We start from the raw sequence: 20,038 nt of genomic DNA, 5'->3' as shown, positions 1-20,038 counted from the left end.
GATCCCTCAGGATAACGGTGGAAATTGACAGGGTGATTAATGGAGAGAACCCTCAGGATCTCAGTGCAAATTGACTGGGTGATTAATGGACAGAACCCTCAGGGTCACGGTGCAAATTGACAGGGTGATTAATGGACAGATCCCTCAGGGTCACAGTGTAAATTGACAAGGTGATTAATGGACTGATCCCTGAGGGTCACAGACAAAATTGACAGGATGAATAATGGACAGATCCCTCAGCGTGACAGTGTAAATTGACAGTGTGATTAATGGACAGATCCCTCAGGATAACGGTGGAAATTGACCGGGTGATTAATGGAGAGAACCCTCAGGATCTCAGTGCAAATTGACTGGGTGATTAATGGACAGTTCCCTCAGGGTCACTGTGCAAATTGACAGGGTGATTAATGGACAGATCCCTCAGGGTCACAGTCCAAATTGACAGGGTGATGAATGTACAGTTCCCTCAGGGTCACTGTCGAAATTGACAGGGTGATTAATGGACAGATCCCTCAGGGTCAATGTGCAAACTGACATGGTGATTAACGGAGAGATCACTCAGTGTGACAGTGCAAATTGACAGGTTTATTAATGGACAGTTCCCTCAGGGTCACAGTGCAGGATGACAGGGTGATTAATGGACAGATTCCTCAGGGTTATCGTGCAAACTGACAGGGTGATTAATGGAAAAATCCCTCAGGGTCATAGTGCAAATTGACAGAGGGATTATAGGACAGGTCCCTCAGGATCACCGTACAAATTGTCTGGGTGATTAATGGACAGATCTCTGAGAGTGACGGTGCAAACTGACAGTGTGATTAATGGACAGATCCCTCAGGGTCACAGTGCAAATTGAGAGGGTGATGAATGTACAGATCCCTCAGATTCACACTGCAAATTGACAGAGTGATTAATGGACAGATCGTTCAGGGTCACTGTGCAAATTGACAGGGTGATTGATGGACAGATCTCTCAGGGTCACAGTGCAAATTGACAGGGTGCTTAATGGACAGATCCCTAAGGGTCATAATGCAAATTGACAGAGGGATTAAAGTACAGGTCCCTTAGGATCACAATGCAAATTGAGAGGGTGATGAATGGACAGATCCCTCAGGGTCACACTGCAAATTGACAGGGTGATTAATGGACAGATCCCTCAGGGTCACGGTGCAAATTGACAGGGTGATTAATGGACAGATCCCACAGTGTCACAGTGCAAATTGACAGGTTTATTAATGGACAGATCCCTCAGGGTCGTAGTGCAAATTGACAGGGTTATTAATGGACATATTCCTCAGGGTCACAGTGTAAGTTGACAGGCTGATTAACGGACGGATCCCACAGTATCACAGTGCAAATTGACAGGATGATTAATGGGGAGATCACTCAGTGTGACAGTGCAAATTGACAGGTTTATTAATGGACAGTTCACTCAGGTGCACAGTGCAAGTTGACAGGGTGATTAATGGACAGATCCCACAGTGTCACAGTGCAAATTGACAGGCTGATTAATGGACAGATCCCTCAGGGTCACGGTCCAAATTGACAGTGTGATTAATGGACAGATCCCACAGTGTCACAGTGCAAATTGACAGTGTGATTAATGGACAGTTCCCTCAGGGTCACTGTCGAAATTGACAGGGTGATTAATGGACAGATCACTCAGGGTCACGGTGCAAATTGACATGGTGATTAACGGAGAGATCACTCAGGGTCAGAGTGGAAATTGGCAGGGTGATTAATGGACAGATCACTCAGGGTCACAGTGCAAACTGACATGGTGATTAACGGAGAGATCACTCAGTGTGACAGTGCAAATTGACAGGGTCATTAATGGACAGATTCCTAAGGGTTAGTGCAAATTGACTGAGTGATTTATCGACAGATATCTCAGAGTGACTGTGCAAACTGACAGGGTGATTAATGCAGAGATCACTCAGGGTCAGAGTGGAAATTGGCAGGGTGATTAATGGACAGATCCCTCAGTGTCAGAGTGCAAGTTGACATGGTGAATAAGAAGGTGTATGATCTGTTGGCTGATGTGGGATTGATTTCAAGAGACATAAGGTAGTTTTGCAGCTCTGTAAAACCGTAGTTAGGCCATGCTGGTGAATTCTAGTCTACTCATTGTCAGGAGGATGTGGAAAGTTTAGAGAGGGTGCAGAGGTTTCCCAAGATGTTGCCAGGATTATAGAGCATGATATATGAGGAAATGTTGATGAAGCTAGTGCTTTATTCTTTAGAGTGAAGGAGGTTGAGAGGTGAACTGATGGAGATGTACACGATGATAAGAGACACAGATTGAGTGAACAGCCAGTACACCATACACTGTTGAGAATTGGCTGAGGGCCCTGGATGCTGTGAGCATCAGCAGAGAGTGTCATTTTCAGTGCTATCAAGCGTCTCCAGTCGCATGTTCACTGACTCTTAGTTTCAATTCATGGGTCCAGCCTATGTTCAAACATAGGCTACGGAATGGAACTGCCTCTCACATTGGGTTATAATGGTGAAATCAGTGCAAGTCGCGTGAAAAATCCCCCACTGGCAAAAACATACCTTCTGTCTTAACTCACACCTTCACCTCAGGGACCCTGGACACTGGACCCTGATCCCACCCCTAACCTCAGGCTGGACTGCCGTGACCCCGACAGAAAGATCTAGCAGCCATCACCTGCCTCACCTGTCAAACAGTATACAAACCTAGGGCTCGTAACAGGGGTATGAGAGCTCGCCAGTCACTGACCCTGCTTACACGACGAGGCAGAGTTGCTTGGCTTCCCCATGTCTGTCCCCTGGGTTGTTTTTCCCACCTTATGTGGTCAGTTCAGTAACAGGCCCAGTATGAGTGTGTGAACAGGCTGTTGTGTTACATCCTGGAGGCTGGGAGTAAGGCACCATCTCTGGAGGGAAGAGGAGTGTTGATGTTTTGGACCCAGACCCTTCATCTTGATGTCCACTGGCCACACCAGGTTACACGCCATCCCCGACAGAGTGCGCTGCTGCCTGCACTGAGTGTGGGAATGTTTTGCTGCACGCCCTGGGATGAGCTTCGCAGATTAAATCAATCTTTATTCCCGTACAGAAACTTCTGATCGAAAATAGCATGGTAGCCATGGCAACAAGGTGGCAGTCATGGCACCTGTTGACACGCGGTGCTGGCTGGCGTTCGGGAGACAGCAGACTGGCCTGCTGTCTGTGCTTGTGAAGGAAAATACCAGCCTGTGACATGGCTGCTGCCTTTCACTGGCGGGATACCGAGCAGGACGTGGTGCTGAGTTTCTCTATGTTTCTCTCTCCTCTCTCCCTGCTGCAGTCACGTGGACACCGAGGAGCTCTGTGGTAAGTTGAGCAACATTGCTGTCCCCTCTGGCGGGGCCCACCTCCAGCAGGTTGTCGAGCAGTCAGAGAGCAGCGTCTCCTCTCTGTCTGTCGTCAGCTTTATTGTTGTGGGCACATGTACCGACCGGGGTGTTATTGCCATGAAAATCAGCTTGATGCAGCAACAGCACAGTCCATTACAAACATTGCCAATAGCATCTGAAGTTAACATAACTTAAATGACTTAATAAAAAGTGACATTACCACATTAGTGCAAGGATTTCTGAGCCAGAATTAGGGTGTTTCAGGTCATGGTGGCAATGGAGACGCACAGCTGTTGCACTTTGAGGTGGAAACCAGGCAGGCAGCATTGAGAAAAGGCCATTTCCCAGCTGACGGGAATACTTAATGATAGATGTCACGTCCTGAGATATCGACTCCGGTAGATGTCTTCGATCGTGGGAAGACCCAGGAACCCTCTGCATTCGAGTTTGCACCCCAGGTCATGATACAGCCCGTCAGAATTCTTTCCACTGTGCACCTGCAGGTTTGTCAGAATCTCCACTGACAAAGCAAATTTCCTTATAAAAAGTAGAGACGTTGACATGCCTTCTTTGATGGTTTCATCACCCTTTCCACTGCTGACCCTGCAATGAGGACTGCTGTGTGTTAGCCTGACTACAGTCGTCTCCTGCATGATCCTGATGTTGGGCATGTGGTCGCTGCTGCAGCATCACTCAATTAGCTGATCGATGTCACCTGGGTATGTTTCCATGACATCATCTGTGACAGCAGTGGTGCCATTGGCAGATTTGTGTGTTGTGCAGGAGCTGTGTGCACAGTGATACAGGTCTTTGCTGTCTTAGCTGCCTCCTCATGGCAGGGTCTTGTGGGGTGATGAGAACCAGGCCACTCTCTTGTTTTATCATACTAGGATGGTAGCAGATCATAAGAGAGGAGACCACCTCCCTAACTCTGCAGCCCTCAAGGGACTTCCTACCTCTTGGTGAACGGCAGGTGACAGGATCCTGCATAATCATGAGGTTAGGTGTAGTTAGCACAGCAGCCCTGCCTGGTCGATGCCTAGTAAGCACCCAGCCTGAGACTGAGGCTCATGGAAGGAAGAAAAGTAGGGGAGGAGCACCAGAGGGAGGAGATGGATAGGTAAAAAGATAAGATGAGAGAGGAAAAAGGGAATATGGAATGGTGAAGGAGAGGAGAGAGGGGCATTACTGGAAGCTTGAGAAATTGATGTTCATTCCATCAGGTTGGAGGCTACCCAGCCGGTATATAAGTTGTTGTTCCTCCAACCTGAGTGTGGCTTCATCGTGACAGTAGAGGAAGCCATGGATAGACATATCAGAATGGGAATGGGACGTGAATTAAACTGGGTGGCCACTAGGAAATCCCACTTCCTCTGGCGAGTACCAACACTCTGTTGGCTACCCTCAGGTTAGAGGAACAACACCTTATATTCTGTCTGGATAGCCTCTGACTTAATGGCATGAATGTCGATTTCTCAAACTTCTGGTAATGGCCTACCCATTCCTTCACCATTCCTCGTCCCATTTCGTCACCTTGTCTGCCCATCATCTCCTTTTGGGGCTGCTCCCTCCTTTTCTTTCTTCCATGGACAGCTCTCTCTCCTCTTCTGTCAGACTCCCGTTCTCCAGCTCTGTACCTCTCCTCCCAGGTTCACCTATCACCTTGTGTTTCTCTCTCCCCTTCCCTGACTTTTAAATCGACTCATCTTTTTCTCATCAGCCCTGCTGAAGGGTCTCGGCCCAAAATGTCAACTGTACTCTTTTCTGTAGATGCTGCCTGGCCTGCTGCGATCCCCCAGCATTTTGTGTGTGTTGCCATCTGATCTACGTACAATCCCAGCTTATCTGGCTGTCATAACGGTTAAATACCTTGAATATTTCTGATATTGATAATTGTTTAAAACTATCATGGCTGTGAGATGATGACCTACAACAATCACAAGCACTGTGAGTCTAAAATGTAATAATTATTTATTGTTCCTTAACTGTGAAGTTTAAGATATTTAAAAGAAAAGATATAAGGAAACAAGTTTAGAGCAATTTAAGTGAATAAATACCTTGGGAGGTCATTGCCTAGATTAAATCGGTGGGGAGGCAGTAGGTGTAATGAAGGTTTTCAGGGAAAACACCCCGTTTTAGTTGCAGTCAGATTCTAAGCAAAGGAAAACACTTGTTGCCGGAACTCAATCATCCCAGTCCCGGGGTATCACTGCAAAATTTCCCCTGGACTCCACGCTGTACTCAGCTTCCTTCCATCAAAAGGGCAGAGTTCATCTTCAACCTCTGCAACAACTGAAGCAGCCCACATCAGCATGCTGCTGGACTCAGAGGGCATGGCTGACAAATCGCAATCGTATTACAGATAAGCAAGGCACTGACCACTTGCCAGAAGAGGGGCTCCTGACCTCAGCATTCAGTGGCATTACCATTACAGGCACCAGAGTTGACCGGAACATCAAATGGATTAAACACACAGCCCGACTGTAATGTGCACTCCGGGAATGGGCCCAGTCGGTAGGAGGCCCCTCTGTTTATAGGTCCTGTGGTACTGGACCTCTAGAACTTCACTCCTGCTAACCTACACTCTGTACTGCAGCAATGTCAAGTCTCACACTGAACCACTGACCCCGAAACCCACCTGACAGCTAGGGCCTCAGTCACCCCTCAGCTGAGACCCTTCTGCCAAGATTCCTCACCGATGCCCCTCAATAGTGATCCCTCAGCCATGAACCATCAGACATGATCCCCGTGTAACATCCATTTGTGAGAAGATTCCTGCGCTAGGGAAACTGGGAAACAAAGGCACGTGAAACACAGGGCAACCCACCTCAGACGTGGGGAGCTGAAACTCAGACATTTAGTTTACCATTGGATGTAGGCCGGGACAGTGCAGGAAGAGAGTGCTGAGGGGGAAGATGGTGAGGAGTGTGAGGGAGCACAGAGCCCTGTTGCTGAGGGGGAAGATGGAGTGTAAGACAGCACAGAGCCATGTTGCTAAGGGGGAAGATGGAGTGTAAGGAGTGTGAGGGAGCACAGGGCCCTGTTGCTGAGGGGGAAGATGGTGTGAGAGAGCACAGAGCCCTGTTGCTGAGGGGGAAGATGGAGTGTGAGGGAGCACAGGGCCCTGTTGCTAAGGGGGAAGATGGAGTGTGAGGGAGCACAGGGCCCTGTTGCTGAGGGGGAAGATGGAGTGTGAGGAAGCACAGAGCCCTGTTGCTAAGGGGGAAGATGGAGTGTAAGGAGTGTGAGGGAGCACAGGGCCCTGTTGCTGAGGGGGAAGATGGTGTGAGGAAGCACAGAGCCCTGTTGCTAAGGGGGAAGATGGAGTGTAAGGAGTGTGAGGGAGCACAGGGCCCTGTTGCTGAGGGAGTGTGAGGGAGCACAGGGCCCTGTTGCTGAGGGGGAAGATGGTGTGAGGGAGCACAGGGCCCTGTTGCTGAGGGGGAAGATGGTGTGAGGGAGCACAGGGCCCTGTTGCTAAGGGGGAAGATGGAGTGTGAGGGAGCACAGGGCCCTGTTGCTGAGGGGGAAGATGGAGTGTGAGGAAGCACAGAGCCCTGTTGCTAAGGGGGAAGATGGAGTGTAAGGAGTGTGAGGGAGCACAGGGCACTGTTGCTGAGGGAGTGTGAGGGAGCACAGGGCCCTGTTGCTGAGGGGGAAGATGGTGTGAGGGAGCACAGAGCCCTGTTGCTGAGGGGGAAGATGGAGTGTGAGGAAGCACAGGGCCCTGTTGCTAAGGGGGAAGATGGAGTGTGAGGGAGCACAAGGCCCTGTTGCTGAGGGGGAAGATGGAGTGTGAGGGAGCACAGGGCCCTGTTGCTGAGGGGGAAGATGGCGTGTGAGGAGTGTGAGGGAGCACAGTGCCCTGTTGCTGAGGAGTAAGATGCAGTTTGAGGTAGCACAGGACCCTGCTGCTGAGAGGGAAGATGGAGTGTGAGGGAGCACAGTGCCCTGTTGCTGAGGGGGAAGATAGAGTGTGAGGGAGCACGTGCCCTGTGTCAGAGGGGGAACATGGAGTGTGAGGCTGCACAGGGCCCTGTTGCTCGTGGAAGATGGCGTGTGAGGAATGTTTGGGAGCACAGGACCCTGTTTCTGTCCCTGTGTTATGTCTTGTCACTGCAACCTCAGTGTGTTTGATGTTGGGTACAGCCAGAGAGAGTTACAGCAGAGAAACAGGCACTTTGGCTATTGTCTGTGCCAACCCCCTGACAATAAAACACATTTGTTGCATGGATGTTCCTTTACTTCAAGGAAAATTCTTGTCACAGACCTTCCTCCTGGCCCCAGAGAAGCCATACCTCCCTTGGGACCAATCAGTGCTCTGAATTGGACTTGTTTGAAATGTGGGAGAAAACTGTGTAACTCAAAGGGAACTCACAAAGGAACGGGGGGGGGGGGGGGGATACAGACTCACAGGGGTATGGGGGAAATACAGATCCACAGGGGTACGGGGGAAATACAGATCCACAGGGGTACGGGGAGAATACAGACTCACAGGTGTCTGGGGGGAATACAGATCCACAGGGGTACGGGGGGAATACAGACTCACTGGGGTACGGGGGGAATACAGACTCACTGGGGTATGGGGGGAATACAGACTCACTGGGGTACGGGGGGAATACAGACTCACAGTGGTGTGGGGAGAATACAGACTCACAGGGGTACGAGGGGAATACAGACTCACAGGGGTTTGGGGGGAATACAGACTCACAGGTGTATGGGGGGAAAACAGACTCACAGGGGTATGGGGGGAATACAGACTCACAGGGGTGTGGGGGAATACAGACTCACAGGGGTATGGGGGGAATACAGACTCACAGGGGTATGGGGGGAAAACAGACTCACAGGGGTATGCGGGGAATACAGACTCACAGGGCTTTGGGGGGAAAACAGACTCACATGGGTATGCAGGGAGTACAGACTCACAGGGGTACGAGGAGAATACAGACTGACAGGGGGAATACAGACTCACAGGGGTACGGGGGGAATACAGACTCACAGGGGTTTGGGGGGATTACAGACTCACAGGGGTACGGGGGGAATACAGACTCAGGGGTGTGGGGGGGAATACAGACTCACAGGGGTACGGGGGGAATACAGACTCACAGGGGTGTGGGGGAATACAGACTCACAGGGGTATGCTGGGAATACAGTCTCACAGGGGTATGCGGGGAATACAGACTCACAGAGGAATGGGGGGAATACAGACTCACAGGGGTACGGGGGAATACAGACTCACAGGCGTACGGGTGAATACAGTCTCACAGGGGTATGGGGGCAATACAGACTGAAAGGGGTGTTTGGAGAATACAGACTCACAGGGGTATGGGGAGAATACAGACTCACAGGGGTACAGGGGGAATACAGACTCACAGGGGTGTGGGGGGAATACAGACTCACAGGGGTAAGGGGGGATACAGATTCACAGGGGTACGGGGAGAATACTGACTGACAGGGGGAATACAGACTCACAGGGATACAGGGGAATACAGACTCGCAGGGTTAAGGGGGAATACAGGCTCACAGTGGTACGGGGAGAATACAGACTCACAGGGGTATGGGGGGAATACAGACTCACAGGGGTATGGGGAGAATACAGACTCACAGCGGTACGGGGGTAAACAGACTCACAGGGGTGTGGGGGGAATACAGACTGACAGGGGTGTTGGGGGAATACAGACTCACAGGGGTACGTGGGAATACAGACTCACAGGCGTACGGGGGCAATACAGACTCACAGGGGTACGAGGGGAGTACAGTCTCACAGGGGTATGGGGGCAATACAGACTCAAAGGGGTGTTTGGTGAATACAGACTCACAGGGGTATGGGGAGAATACAGACTCACAGGGTTATGCCGGGAATACAGACTCACAGGGGTCTGGGGAGAATACAGACTCACAGGGGTATGGGGGCAATACAGACTCAAAGGGGTGTTTGGTGAATACAGACTCACAGGGGTATGGGGAGAATACAGACTCACAGGGTTATGCCGGGAATACAGACTCACAGGGGTCTGGGGAGAAAACAGACTCACAGGGGTCTGGGGAGAATACAGACTCACAGGGGTATGCGGGGAATACAGACTCACAGGGGTATGGGGGGAATACAGACTCACAGGGGTCTGGGGAGAATACAGACTCACAGGGGTATGCGGGGAATACAGACTCACAGGGCTTTGGGGGGAATAGAGACTCACAGGGGTACAGAGAGAATACAGACTGACAGGGGGAATACAGACTCACAGGGGCACGGGGGAATACAGACTCACAGGGGTACGGGGGGAATACAGACTCACAGGGGTTTGGGGGGATTACAGACTCACAGGGGTACGGGGAGAATACAGACTCACAGGGGTGTGGGGGGAATACAGACTCACAGGGGTGTGGGGGGAATACAGACTCACAGGGGTACGGGGAGAATACAGACTGACAGGGGTGTGGGGGGAATACAGACTCACAGGGCTTTGGGGGGAATAGAGACTCACAGGGGTACAGAGAGAATACAGACTGACAGGGGGAATACAGACTCACAGGGGTACGGGGGAATACAGACTCACAGGGGTACGGGGGGAATACAGACTCACAGGGGTTTGGGGGGATTACAGACTCACAGGGGTACGGGGAGAATACAGACTCACAGGGGTGTGGGGGAATACAGACTCACAGGGGTGTGGGGGGAATACAGACTCACAGGGGTACGGGGGAATACAGACTGACAGGGGTGTGGGGGGAATACAGTCTCACGGGTACGGGGGGAATACAGACTCACAGGGGTGTGGGGGAATACAGACTCACAGGGTTACGGGGAGAATACAGACTCACAGGGGTGAGCGGGGAATACAGACTCACAGGGGTACGTGGGAATACAGTCTCACAGGGGTATGGGGGCAATACAGACTCAAAGGGGTGTTTGGTGAATACAGACGCACAGGGGTATGGGAGAATACAGACTCACAGGGGTATGCGGGGAATACTGACTCACAGGGGTATGCGGGGAATACAGAATCACAGGGGCATTGGGGGGAATACAGACTCACAGGGCTACGGGGGGAATACAGACTCAAAGGGGTGTTGGGGGAATACAGACTCACAGGGGTACGGGGGAATACACACTCACAGGGGTATGGGGGGAATACAGACTCACAGGGGCATGGGGGGAACACAGACACTCAGTGATGTGGGGGAAATACACACTCTCAGGGGTGTGGGGGAAATACAGACTCACAGGGGCATGGGGGGAACACAGACTCTCAGTGATGTGGGGGAAATACAGACTCACAGGGGCATGTGGGAATTCAGACTCACAGGGGTATGGGGGGAATACAGACTCACAGGGGTGTGGGGGGAATACAGACTCACAGGGGCATGGGGGGAACACAGACACTCAGTGATGTGGGGGAAATACAGACTCTCAGGGGTGTGGGGGAAATACAGACTCACAGGGGCATGGGGGGAACACAGACTCTCAGTGATGTGGGGGAAATACAGACTCACAGGGGCATGTGGGAATTCAGACTCACAGGGGTATGGGGGGAATACAGACTCACAGGGGTGTGGGGGTGTAGACAGACTCAGTGGTGTGGGGGAAATACAGACTCACAGGGGCATGGGGGAATAAAGACTCACAGGGGTTCGGGGAGAATACAGACTGACAGGGATATGGGGGGAATACAGACTCACTGGGTTGAGGGGGGAATAGAGACTCACAGGGGTGTGGGGGGAATACAGACTCACAGGGATACAGGGGAATACAGACTCACAGCGATTCGGGGGGAATACAGACTCACAGGGGTATGGGAGAATGCAGACTCACAGGGGTATGCGGGGAATACTGACTCACAGGGGTATGGGGGGAAAACAGACTCACAGGGGTATGCGGGGAATACAGAATCACAGGGGTATGCGGGGAATACTGACTCACAGGGGTATGGGGGGAATACAGACTCACAGGGGTGTTGGGGGAATACAGACTCACAGGGGTACGGGGGAATACACACTCACAGGGGTATGGGGGGAATACAGACTCACAGGGGCATGTGGGAATTCAGACTCACAGGGGTATGGGGGGAAAACAGACTCACAGGGGTATGCGGGGAATACAGAATCACAGGGATACGGGGTTAACCCAGACTCACAGGGTTACGGGGGGAACACAGACTCACAGGGGTCTGGGGGGAATACAGACTCACAGTGGTAAGGGGGGATGCAGACTCACAGCGATTCGGGGGGAATACAGACTCACAGGGGTATGGGAGAATACAGACTCACAGGGGTATGCGGGGAATACTGACTCACAGGGGTATGGGGGGAAAACAGACTCACAGGGGTATGCGGGGAATACAGACTCACAGTGCTACGGGGGGAATACAGACTCAAAGGGGTGTTGGGGGAATACAGACTCACAGGGGTACGGGGGAATACACACTCACAGGGGTATGGGGGGAATACAGACTCACAGTGGCATGGGGGGAACACAGACACTCAGTGATGTGGGGGAAATACACACTCTCAGGGGTGTGGGGGAAATACAGACTCACAGGGGCATGGGGGGAACACAGACTCTCAGTGATGTGGGGGAAATACAGACTCACAGGGGCATGTGGGAATTCAGACTCACAGGGGTATGGGGGGAATACAGACTCACAGGGGTGTGGGGGTGTAGACAGACTCAGTGGAGTGGGGGAAATACAGACTCACAGGGGCATGGGGGAATACAGACTCACAGGGGTACGGGGGAATACACACTCACAGGGGTATGGGGGGAATACAGACTCACAGGGGCATGTGGGAATTCAGACTCACAGGGGTATGGGGGGAATACAGACTCACAGGGGTATGGGAGAATACAGACTCACAGGGGTATGCAGGGAATACTGACTCACAGTGGTATGGGGGGAAAACAGACTCACAGGGGTATGCGGGGAATACAGAATCACAGGGATACGGGGTTAACCCAGACTCACAGGGTTACGGGGGGAACACAGACTCACAGGGGTCTGGGGGGAATACAGACTCACAGGGGTAAGGGGGGGATGCAGACTCACAGGTGTACGTGGAGAATACTGACTGACGGGGAATACAGACTCACAGGGATACGGGGGGAACACAGACTCTCAGGGGTGTGGGGGGAATACAGACTCACAGGGGTACGGGGAGAATACAGAATCACAAGGGTATGGGGGAATACAGACTCAGAGCAGTACGGGGGAATACAGACTCACAGTGGTGTGGGGGAAATACAGACACACAGGTGTACGGGGGGAATAGAGACTCACAGGGGTACAGAGAGAATACAGTCTGACAGGGGGAATACAGACTCACAGGGGTATGGGGAGAATACAGACTGACAGGGGGAATACAGACACACAGGGGTACGGGGGGAATACATACTCACAGGGGTCTGGGGGGTTACAGACTCACAGGGGTACGGGGGGAATACAGACTCACAGGGGTGTTGGGGGAATAGAGACTGACAGGGATATGGGGGGAATACAGACTCACTGGGTTGAGGGGGGAATAGAGACTCACAGGGGTGTGGGGGGAATACAGACTCACAGGGTTACGGGGAGAATACAGACTCACAGGGTGTGGGGGGAATACAGACTCACAGGGGTACGGGGGAATACAGACTCACAAGGTTACGGAGGGAATACAGACTCACAGGGGTGTGGGGGGAATACAGACTCACAGGGGTACGGGGGGAATACAGACTCACAGGGGTGTGGGGGGAATACAGACTCACAGGGGTACGGGGGAATACAGACTCACAGCGATTCGGGGGGAATACAGACTCACAGGGGTATGGGAGAATACAGACTCACAGGGGTATGCGGGGAATACTGACTCACAGGGGTATGGGGGGAAAACAGACTCACAGGGGTATGCGGGGAATACAGACTCACAGGGGCATGTGGGAATTCAGACTCACAGGGGTATGGGGGGAATACAGACTCACAGGGGTATGGGAGAATACAGACTCACAGGGGTATGCGGGGAATACTGACTCACAGGGGTATGGGGGGAAAACAGACTCACAGGGGTATGCGGGGAATACAGAATCACAGGGATACGGGGTTAACCCAGACTCACAGGGTTACGGGGGGAACACAGACTCACAGGGGTCTGGGGGGAATACAGACTCACAGGGGTACGGGGAGAATACAGACTCACAGGGGCATGGGGGAATACAGACTCACAGTGGTGTGGGGGAAATACAGACTCACAGGTGTACGGGGGGAATAGAGACTCACAGGGGTACAGAGAGAATACAGTCTGACAAGGGGAATACAGACTCACAGGGGTATGGGGAGAATACAGACTGACAGGGGGAATACAGACACACAGGGGTACGGGGGGAATACATACTCACAGGGGTGTGGGGGGATTACAGACTCACAGGGGTACGGGGGGAATACAGACTCACAGGGGTGTTGGGGTAATACAGACTCACAGGGGTACGGGGTGAATACAGACTCACAGGGGTACGGGGGAATACAGACTCACAAGGTTACGGGGAGAATACAGACTCACAGGGGTGTGCGGGGAATACAGACTCACAGGGGTACGTGGGGAATACAGACTCACAGGCGTACGGGGGCAATACAGACTCACAGGGGTACGAGGGGAGTGCAGTCTCACAGGGGTATGGGGGCAATACAGACTCAAAGGGGTGTTTGGTGAATACAGACTCACAGGGGTATGGGGAGAATACAGACTCACAGGGGTATGGGGGGAAAACAGACTCACAGGGGTATGGGGGGAATACAGACTCACAGGGGTATGCGGGGAATACAGACTCACAGGGCTTTGGGGGGAAAACAGACTCACAGGGGTATGCAGGGAATACAGACTCACAGGGGTATGTGGGGAATAGAGACTCACAGGGGTACAGAGAGAATACAGTCTGACAGGGTGAATACAGACTCACAGGGGTACGGGGAGAATACAGACTCACAGGGGTGTGGGGGGAATACATACTCACAGGGGTGTGGGGGAATACAGACTCACAGGGGTACGGGGGGAAAACAGACTCACAGGGTTACGGGGAGAATACAGACTCACAGGGGTACGGGGGGAATACAGACTCACAGGGTTAAGGGGGAATACAGACTCACAGGTCTTTGGGGGGAAAACAGACTCACAGGGGAATGGGGGGAATAGAGACTCACAGGGGTACGGGGTAATACAGACTCACAGGGGTGTGGGTGTGTATACAGACTCTCAGGGGTGTGGCTGAAATACAGACTCACAGGGGCATGGGGGAATACAGACTCACAGGGGTGTGGGGGGAAAACAGACTCACAGGGGCATTGGGGGGAACACAGACTCACAGGGGTACGGGGGGAATACAGACTCAAAGGGGTGTTGGGGGAATACAGACACACAGGGGTGTGGGGGGAATACAGACTCACAGGGGCATTGGGGGGAACACAGACTCACAGGGGTACGGGGGAATACAGACTCAAAGGGGTGTTGGGGGAATACAGACTCACAGGGGTACGGGGGGAATACAGACTCAAAGGGGTGTTGGGGGAATACAGACTCACAGGGGTGTGGGGGTGTATACAGACTCTCAGGGGTGTGGGGGAAATACAGACTCACAGGGGCATGGGGGAATAAAGACTCACAGGGGTGTGGGGGGAATACAGACTCACAAGGGCATTGGGGGGAACACAGACTCTCAGTGATGTGGGGGAAATACAGACTCACAGGGACATGTGGGAATTCAGACTCACAGGGGTATGGGGGGAATACAGACTCACAGGGGTGTGGGGGGAATACAGACTCACAGGGGCATGGGGGGAACACAGACACTCAGTGATGTGGGGGAAATACAGACTCTCAGGGGTGTGGGGGAAATACAGACTCACAGGGGCATGGGGGGAACAGACTCTCAGTGATGTGGGGGAAATACAGACTCACAGGGGCATGTGGGAATTCAGACTCACAGGGGTATGGGGGGAATACAGACTCACAGGGGTGTGGGGGTGTAGACAGACTCAGTGGTGTGGGGGAAATACAGACTCACAGGGGCATGGGGGAATAAAGACTCACAGGGGTTCGGGGAGAATACAGACTGACAGGGATATGGGGGGAATACAGACTCACTGGGTTGAGGGGGGAATAGAGACTCACAGGGGTGTGGGGGGAATACAGACTCACAGGGATACAGGGGAATACAGACTCACAGCGATTCGGGGGGAATACAGACTCACAGGGGTATGGGAGAATGCAGACTCACAGGGGTATGCGGGGAATACTGACTCACAGGGGTATGGGGGGAAAACAGACTCACAGGGGTATGCGGGGAATACAGAATCACAGGGGTATGCGGGGAATACTGACTCACAGGGGTATGGGGGGAATACAGACTCACAGGGGTGTTGGGGGAATACAGACTCACAGGGGTATGCGGGGAATACTGACTCACAGGGGTATGGGGGGAAAACAGACTCACAGGGGTATGCGGGGAATACAGACTCACAGTGCTACGGGGGGAATACAGACTCAAAGGGGTGTTGGGGGAATACAGACTCACAGGGGTACGGGGGAATACACACTCACAGGGGTATGGGGGGAATACAGACTCACAGGGGCATGGGGGGAACACAGACACTCAGTGATGTGGGGGAAATACACACTCTCAGGGGTGTGGGGGAAATACAGACTCACAGGGGCATGGGGGGAACACAGACTCTCAGTGATGTGGGGGAAATACAGACTCACAGGGGCATGTGGGAATTCAGACTCACAGGGGTATGGGGGGAATACAGACTCACAGGGGTGTGGGGGTGTAGACAGACTCAGTGGAGTGGGGGAAATACAGACTCACAGGGGCATGGGGGAATAAAGACCAACAGGGGTTCGGGGAGAATACAGACTGACAGGGATATGGGGGGAATACAGACTCACTGGGTTGAGGGGGGAATAGAGACTCACAGGGGTGTGGGGGGAATACAGACTCACAGGGATACAGGGGAATACAGACTCACAGCGATTCGGGGGGAATACAGACTCACAGGGGTGTTGGGGGAATAGAGACTGACAGGGATATGGGGGGAATACAGACTCACTGGGTTGAGGGGGGAATAGAGACTCACAGGGGTGTGGGGGGAATACAGACTCACAGGGTTACGGGGAGAATACAGACTCACAGGGTGTGGGGGGAATACAGACTCACAGGGGTATGCGGGGAATACAGACTCACAGGGCTTTGGGGGGAAAACAGACTCACAGGGGTATGCAGGGAATACAGACTCACAGGGGTATGTGGGGAATAGAGACTCACAGGGGTACAGAGAGAATACAGTCTGACAGGGTGAATACAGACTCACAGGGGTACGGGGAGAATACAGACTCACAGGGGTGTGGGGGGAATACATACTCACAGGGGTGTGGGGGAATACAGACTCACAGGGGTACGGGGGGAAAACAGACTCACAGGGTTACGGGGAGAATACAGACTCACAGGGGTACGGGGGGAATACAGACTCACAGGGTTAAGGGGGAATACAGACTCACAGGTCTTTGGGGGGAAAACAGACTCACAGGGGAATGGGGGGAATAGAGACTCACAGGGGTACGGGGTAATACAGACTCACAGGGGTGTGGGTGTGTATACAGACTCTCAGGGGTGTGGCTGAAATACAGACTCACAGGGGCATGGGGGAATACAGACTCACAGGGGTGTGGGGGGAAAACAGACTCACAGGGGCATTGGGGGGAACACAGACTCACAGGGGTACGGGGGGAATACAGACTCAAAGGGGTGTTGGGGGAATACAGACACACAGGGGTGTGGGGGGAATACAGACTCACAGGGGCATTGGGGGGAACACAGACTCACAGGGGTACGGGGGAATACAGACTCAAAGGGGTGTTGGGGGAATACAGACTCACAGGGGTACGGGGGGAATACAGACTCAAAGGGGTGTTGGGGGAATACAGACTCACAGGGGTGTGGGGGTGTATACAGACTCTCAGGGGTGTGGGGGAAATACAGACTCACAGGGGCATGGGGGAATAAAGACTCACAGGGGTGTGGGGGGAATACAGACTCACAAGGGCATTGGGGGGAACACAGACTCTCAGTGATGTGGGGGAAATACAGACTCACAGGGACATGTGGGAATTCAGACTCACAGGGGTATGGGGGGAATACAGACTCACAGGGGTGTGGGGGGAATACAGACTCACAGGGGCATGGGGGGAACACAGACACTCAGTGATGTGGGGGAAATACAGACTCTCAGGGGTGTGGGGGAAATACAGACTCACAGGGGCATGGGGGGAACAGACTCTCAGTGATGTGGGGGAAATACAGACTCACAGGGGCATGTGGGAATTCAGACTCACAGGGGTATGGGGGGAATACAGACTCACAGGGGTGTGGGGGTGTAGACAGACTCAGTGGTGTGGGGGAAATACAGACTCACAGGGGCATGGGGGAATAAAGACTCACAGGGGTTCGGGGAGAATACAGACTGACAGGGATATGGGGGGAATACAGACTCACTGGGTTGAGGGGGGAATAGAGACTCACAGGGGTGTGGGGGGAATACAGACTCACAGGGATACAGGGGAATACAGACTCACAGCGATTCGGGGGGAATACAGACTCACAGGGGTATGGGAGAATGCAGACTCACAGGGGTATGCGGGGAATACTGACTCACAGGGGTATGGGGGGAAAACAGACTCACAGGGGTATGCGGGGAATACAGAATCACAGGGGTATGCGGGGAATACTGACTCACAGGGGTATGGGGGGAATACAGACTCACAGGGGTGTTGGGGGAATACAGACTCACAGGGGTATGCGGGGAATACTGACTCACAGGGGTATGGGGGGAAAACAGACTCACAGGGGTATGCGGGGAATACAGACTCACAGTGCTACGGGGGGAATACAGACTCAAAGGGGTGTTGGGGGAATACAGACTCACAGGGGTACGGGGGAATACACACTCACAGGGGTATGGGGGGAATACAGACTCACAGGGGCATGGGGGGAACACAGACACTCAGTGATGTGGGGGAAATACACACTCTCAGGGGTGTGGGGGAAATACAGACTCACAGGGGCATGGGGGGAACACAGACTCTCAGTGATGTGGGGGAAATACAGACTCACAGGGGCATGTGGGAATTCAGACTCACAGGGGTATGGGGGGAATACAGACTCACAGGGGTGTGGGGGTGTAGACAGACTCAGTGGAGTGGGGGAAATACAGACTCACAGGGGCATGGGGGAATAAAGACCAACAGGGGTTCGGGGAGAATACAGACTGACAGGGATATGGGGGGAATACAGACTCACTGGGTTGAGGGGGGAATAGAGACTCACAGGGGTGTGGGGGGAATACAGACTCACAGGGATACAGGGGAATACAGACTCACAGCGATTCGGGGGGAATACAGACTCACAGGGGTGTTGGGGGAATAGAGACTGACAGGGATATGGGGGGAATACAGACTCACTGGGTTGAGGGGGGAATAGAGACTCACACGGGTGTGGGGGGAATACAGACTCACAGGGTTACGGGGAGAATACAGACTCACAGGGTGTGGGGGGAATACAGACTCACAGGGGTACGGGGGAATACAGACTCACAAGGTTACGGAGGGAATACAGACTCACAGGGGTGTGGGGGGAATACAGACTCACAGGGGTACGGGGGGAATACAGACTCACAGGGGTGTGGGGGGAATACAGACTCACAGGGGTACGGGGGAATACAGACTCACAGCGATTCGGGGGGAATACAGACTCACAGGGGTATGGGAGAATACAGACTCACAGGGGTATGCGGGGAATACTGACTCACAGGGGTATGGGGGGAAAACAGACTCACAGGGGTATGCGGGGAATACAGACTCACAGGGGCATGTGGGAATTCAGACTCACAGGGGTATGGGGGGAATACAGACTCACAGGGGTATGGGAGAATACAGACTCACAGGGGTATGCGGGGAATACTGACTCACAGGGGTATGGGGGGAAAACAGACTCACAGGGGTATGCGGGGAATACAGAATCACAGGGATACGGGGTTAAACCAGACTCACAGGGTTACGGGGGGAACACAGACTCACAGGGGTCTGGGGGGAATACAGACTCACAGGGGTACGGGGAGAATACAGACTCACAGGGGCATGGGGGAATACAGACTCACAGTGGTGTGGGGGAAATACAGACACACAGGTGTACGGGGGGAATAGAGACTCACAGGGGTACAGAGAGAATACAGTCTGACAAGGGGAATACAGACTCACAGGGGTATGGGGAGAATACAGACTGACAGGGGGAATACAGACACACAGGGGTACGGGGGGAATACATACTCACAGGGGTGTGGGGGGATTACAGACTCACAGGGGTACGGGGGGAATACAGACTCACAGGGGTGTTGGGGTAATACAGACTCACAGGGGTACGGGGTGAATACAGACTCACAGGGGTACGGGGGAATACAGACTCACAAGGTTACGGGGAGAATACAGACTCACAGGGGTGTGCGGGGAATACAGACTCACAGGGGTACGTGGGGAATACAGACTCACAGGCGTACGGGGGCAATACAGACTCACAGGGGTACGAGGGGAGTGCAGTCTCACAGGGGTATGGGGGCAATACAGACTCAAAGGGGTGTTTGGTGAATACAGACTCACAGGGG

General features: G+C 53.0%; 1 protein-coding gene across 1 annotated transcript in view; it reads left to right on the top strand.

The window, feature by feature from the left end:
* The window catches only part of necab2 (N-terminal EF-hand calcium binding protein 2), a 426,101-nt gene that overhangs the window by 147,097 nt on the left and 258,966 nt on the right, over window positions 1–20,038 (top strand). The window contains 1 exon segment of the mRNA XM_059992473.1: window positions 3,314–3,339. Within this exon segment, the coding sequence (XP_059848456.1) occupies window positions 3,314–3,339 (26 nt within the window).

This window comes from Hypanus sabinus, chromosome 17 (genome assembly GCF_030144855.1).
Source record: "Hypanus sabinus isolate sHypSab1 chromosome 17, sHypSab1.hap1, whole genome shotgun sequence".
In the NCBI taxonomy this organism is placed as follows: domain Eukaryota; kingdom Metazoa; phylum Chordata; class Chondrichthyes; order Myliobatiformes; family Dasyatidae; genus Hypanus; species Hypanus sabinus.
This window is presented reverse-complemented; position numbering and strand designations above follow the sequence as displayed.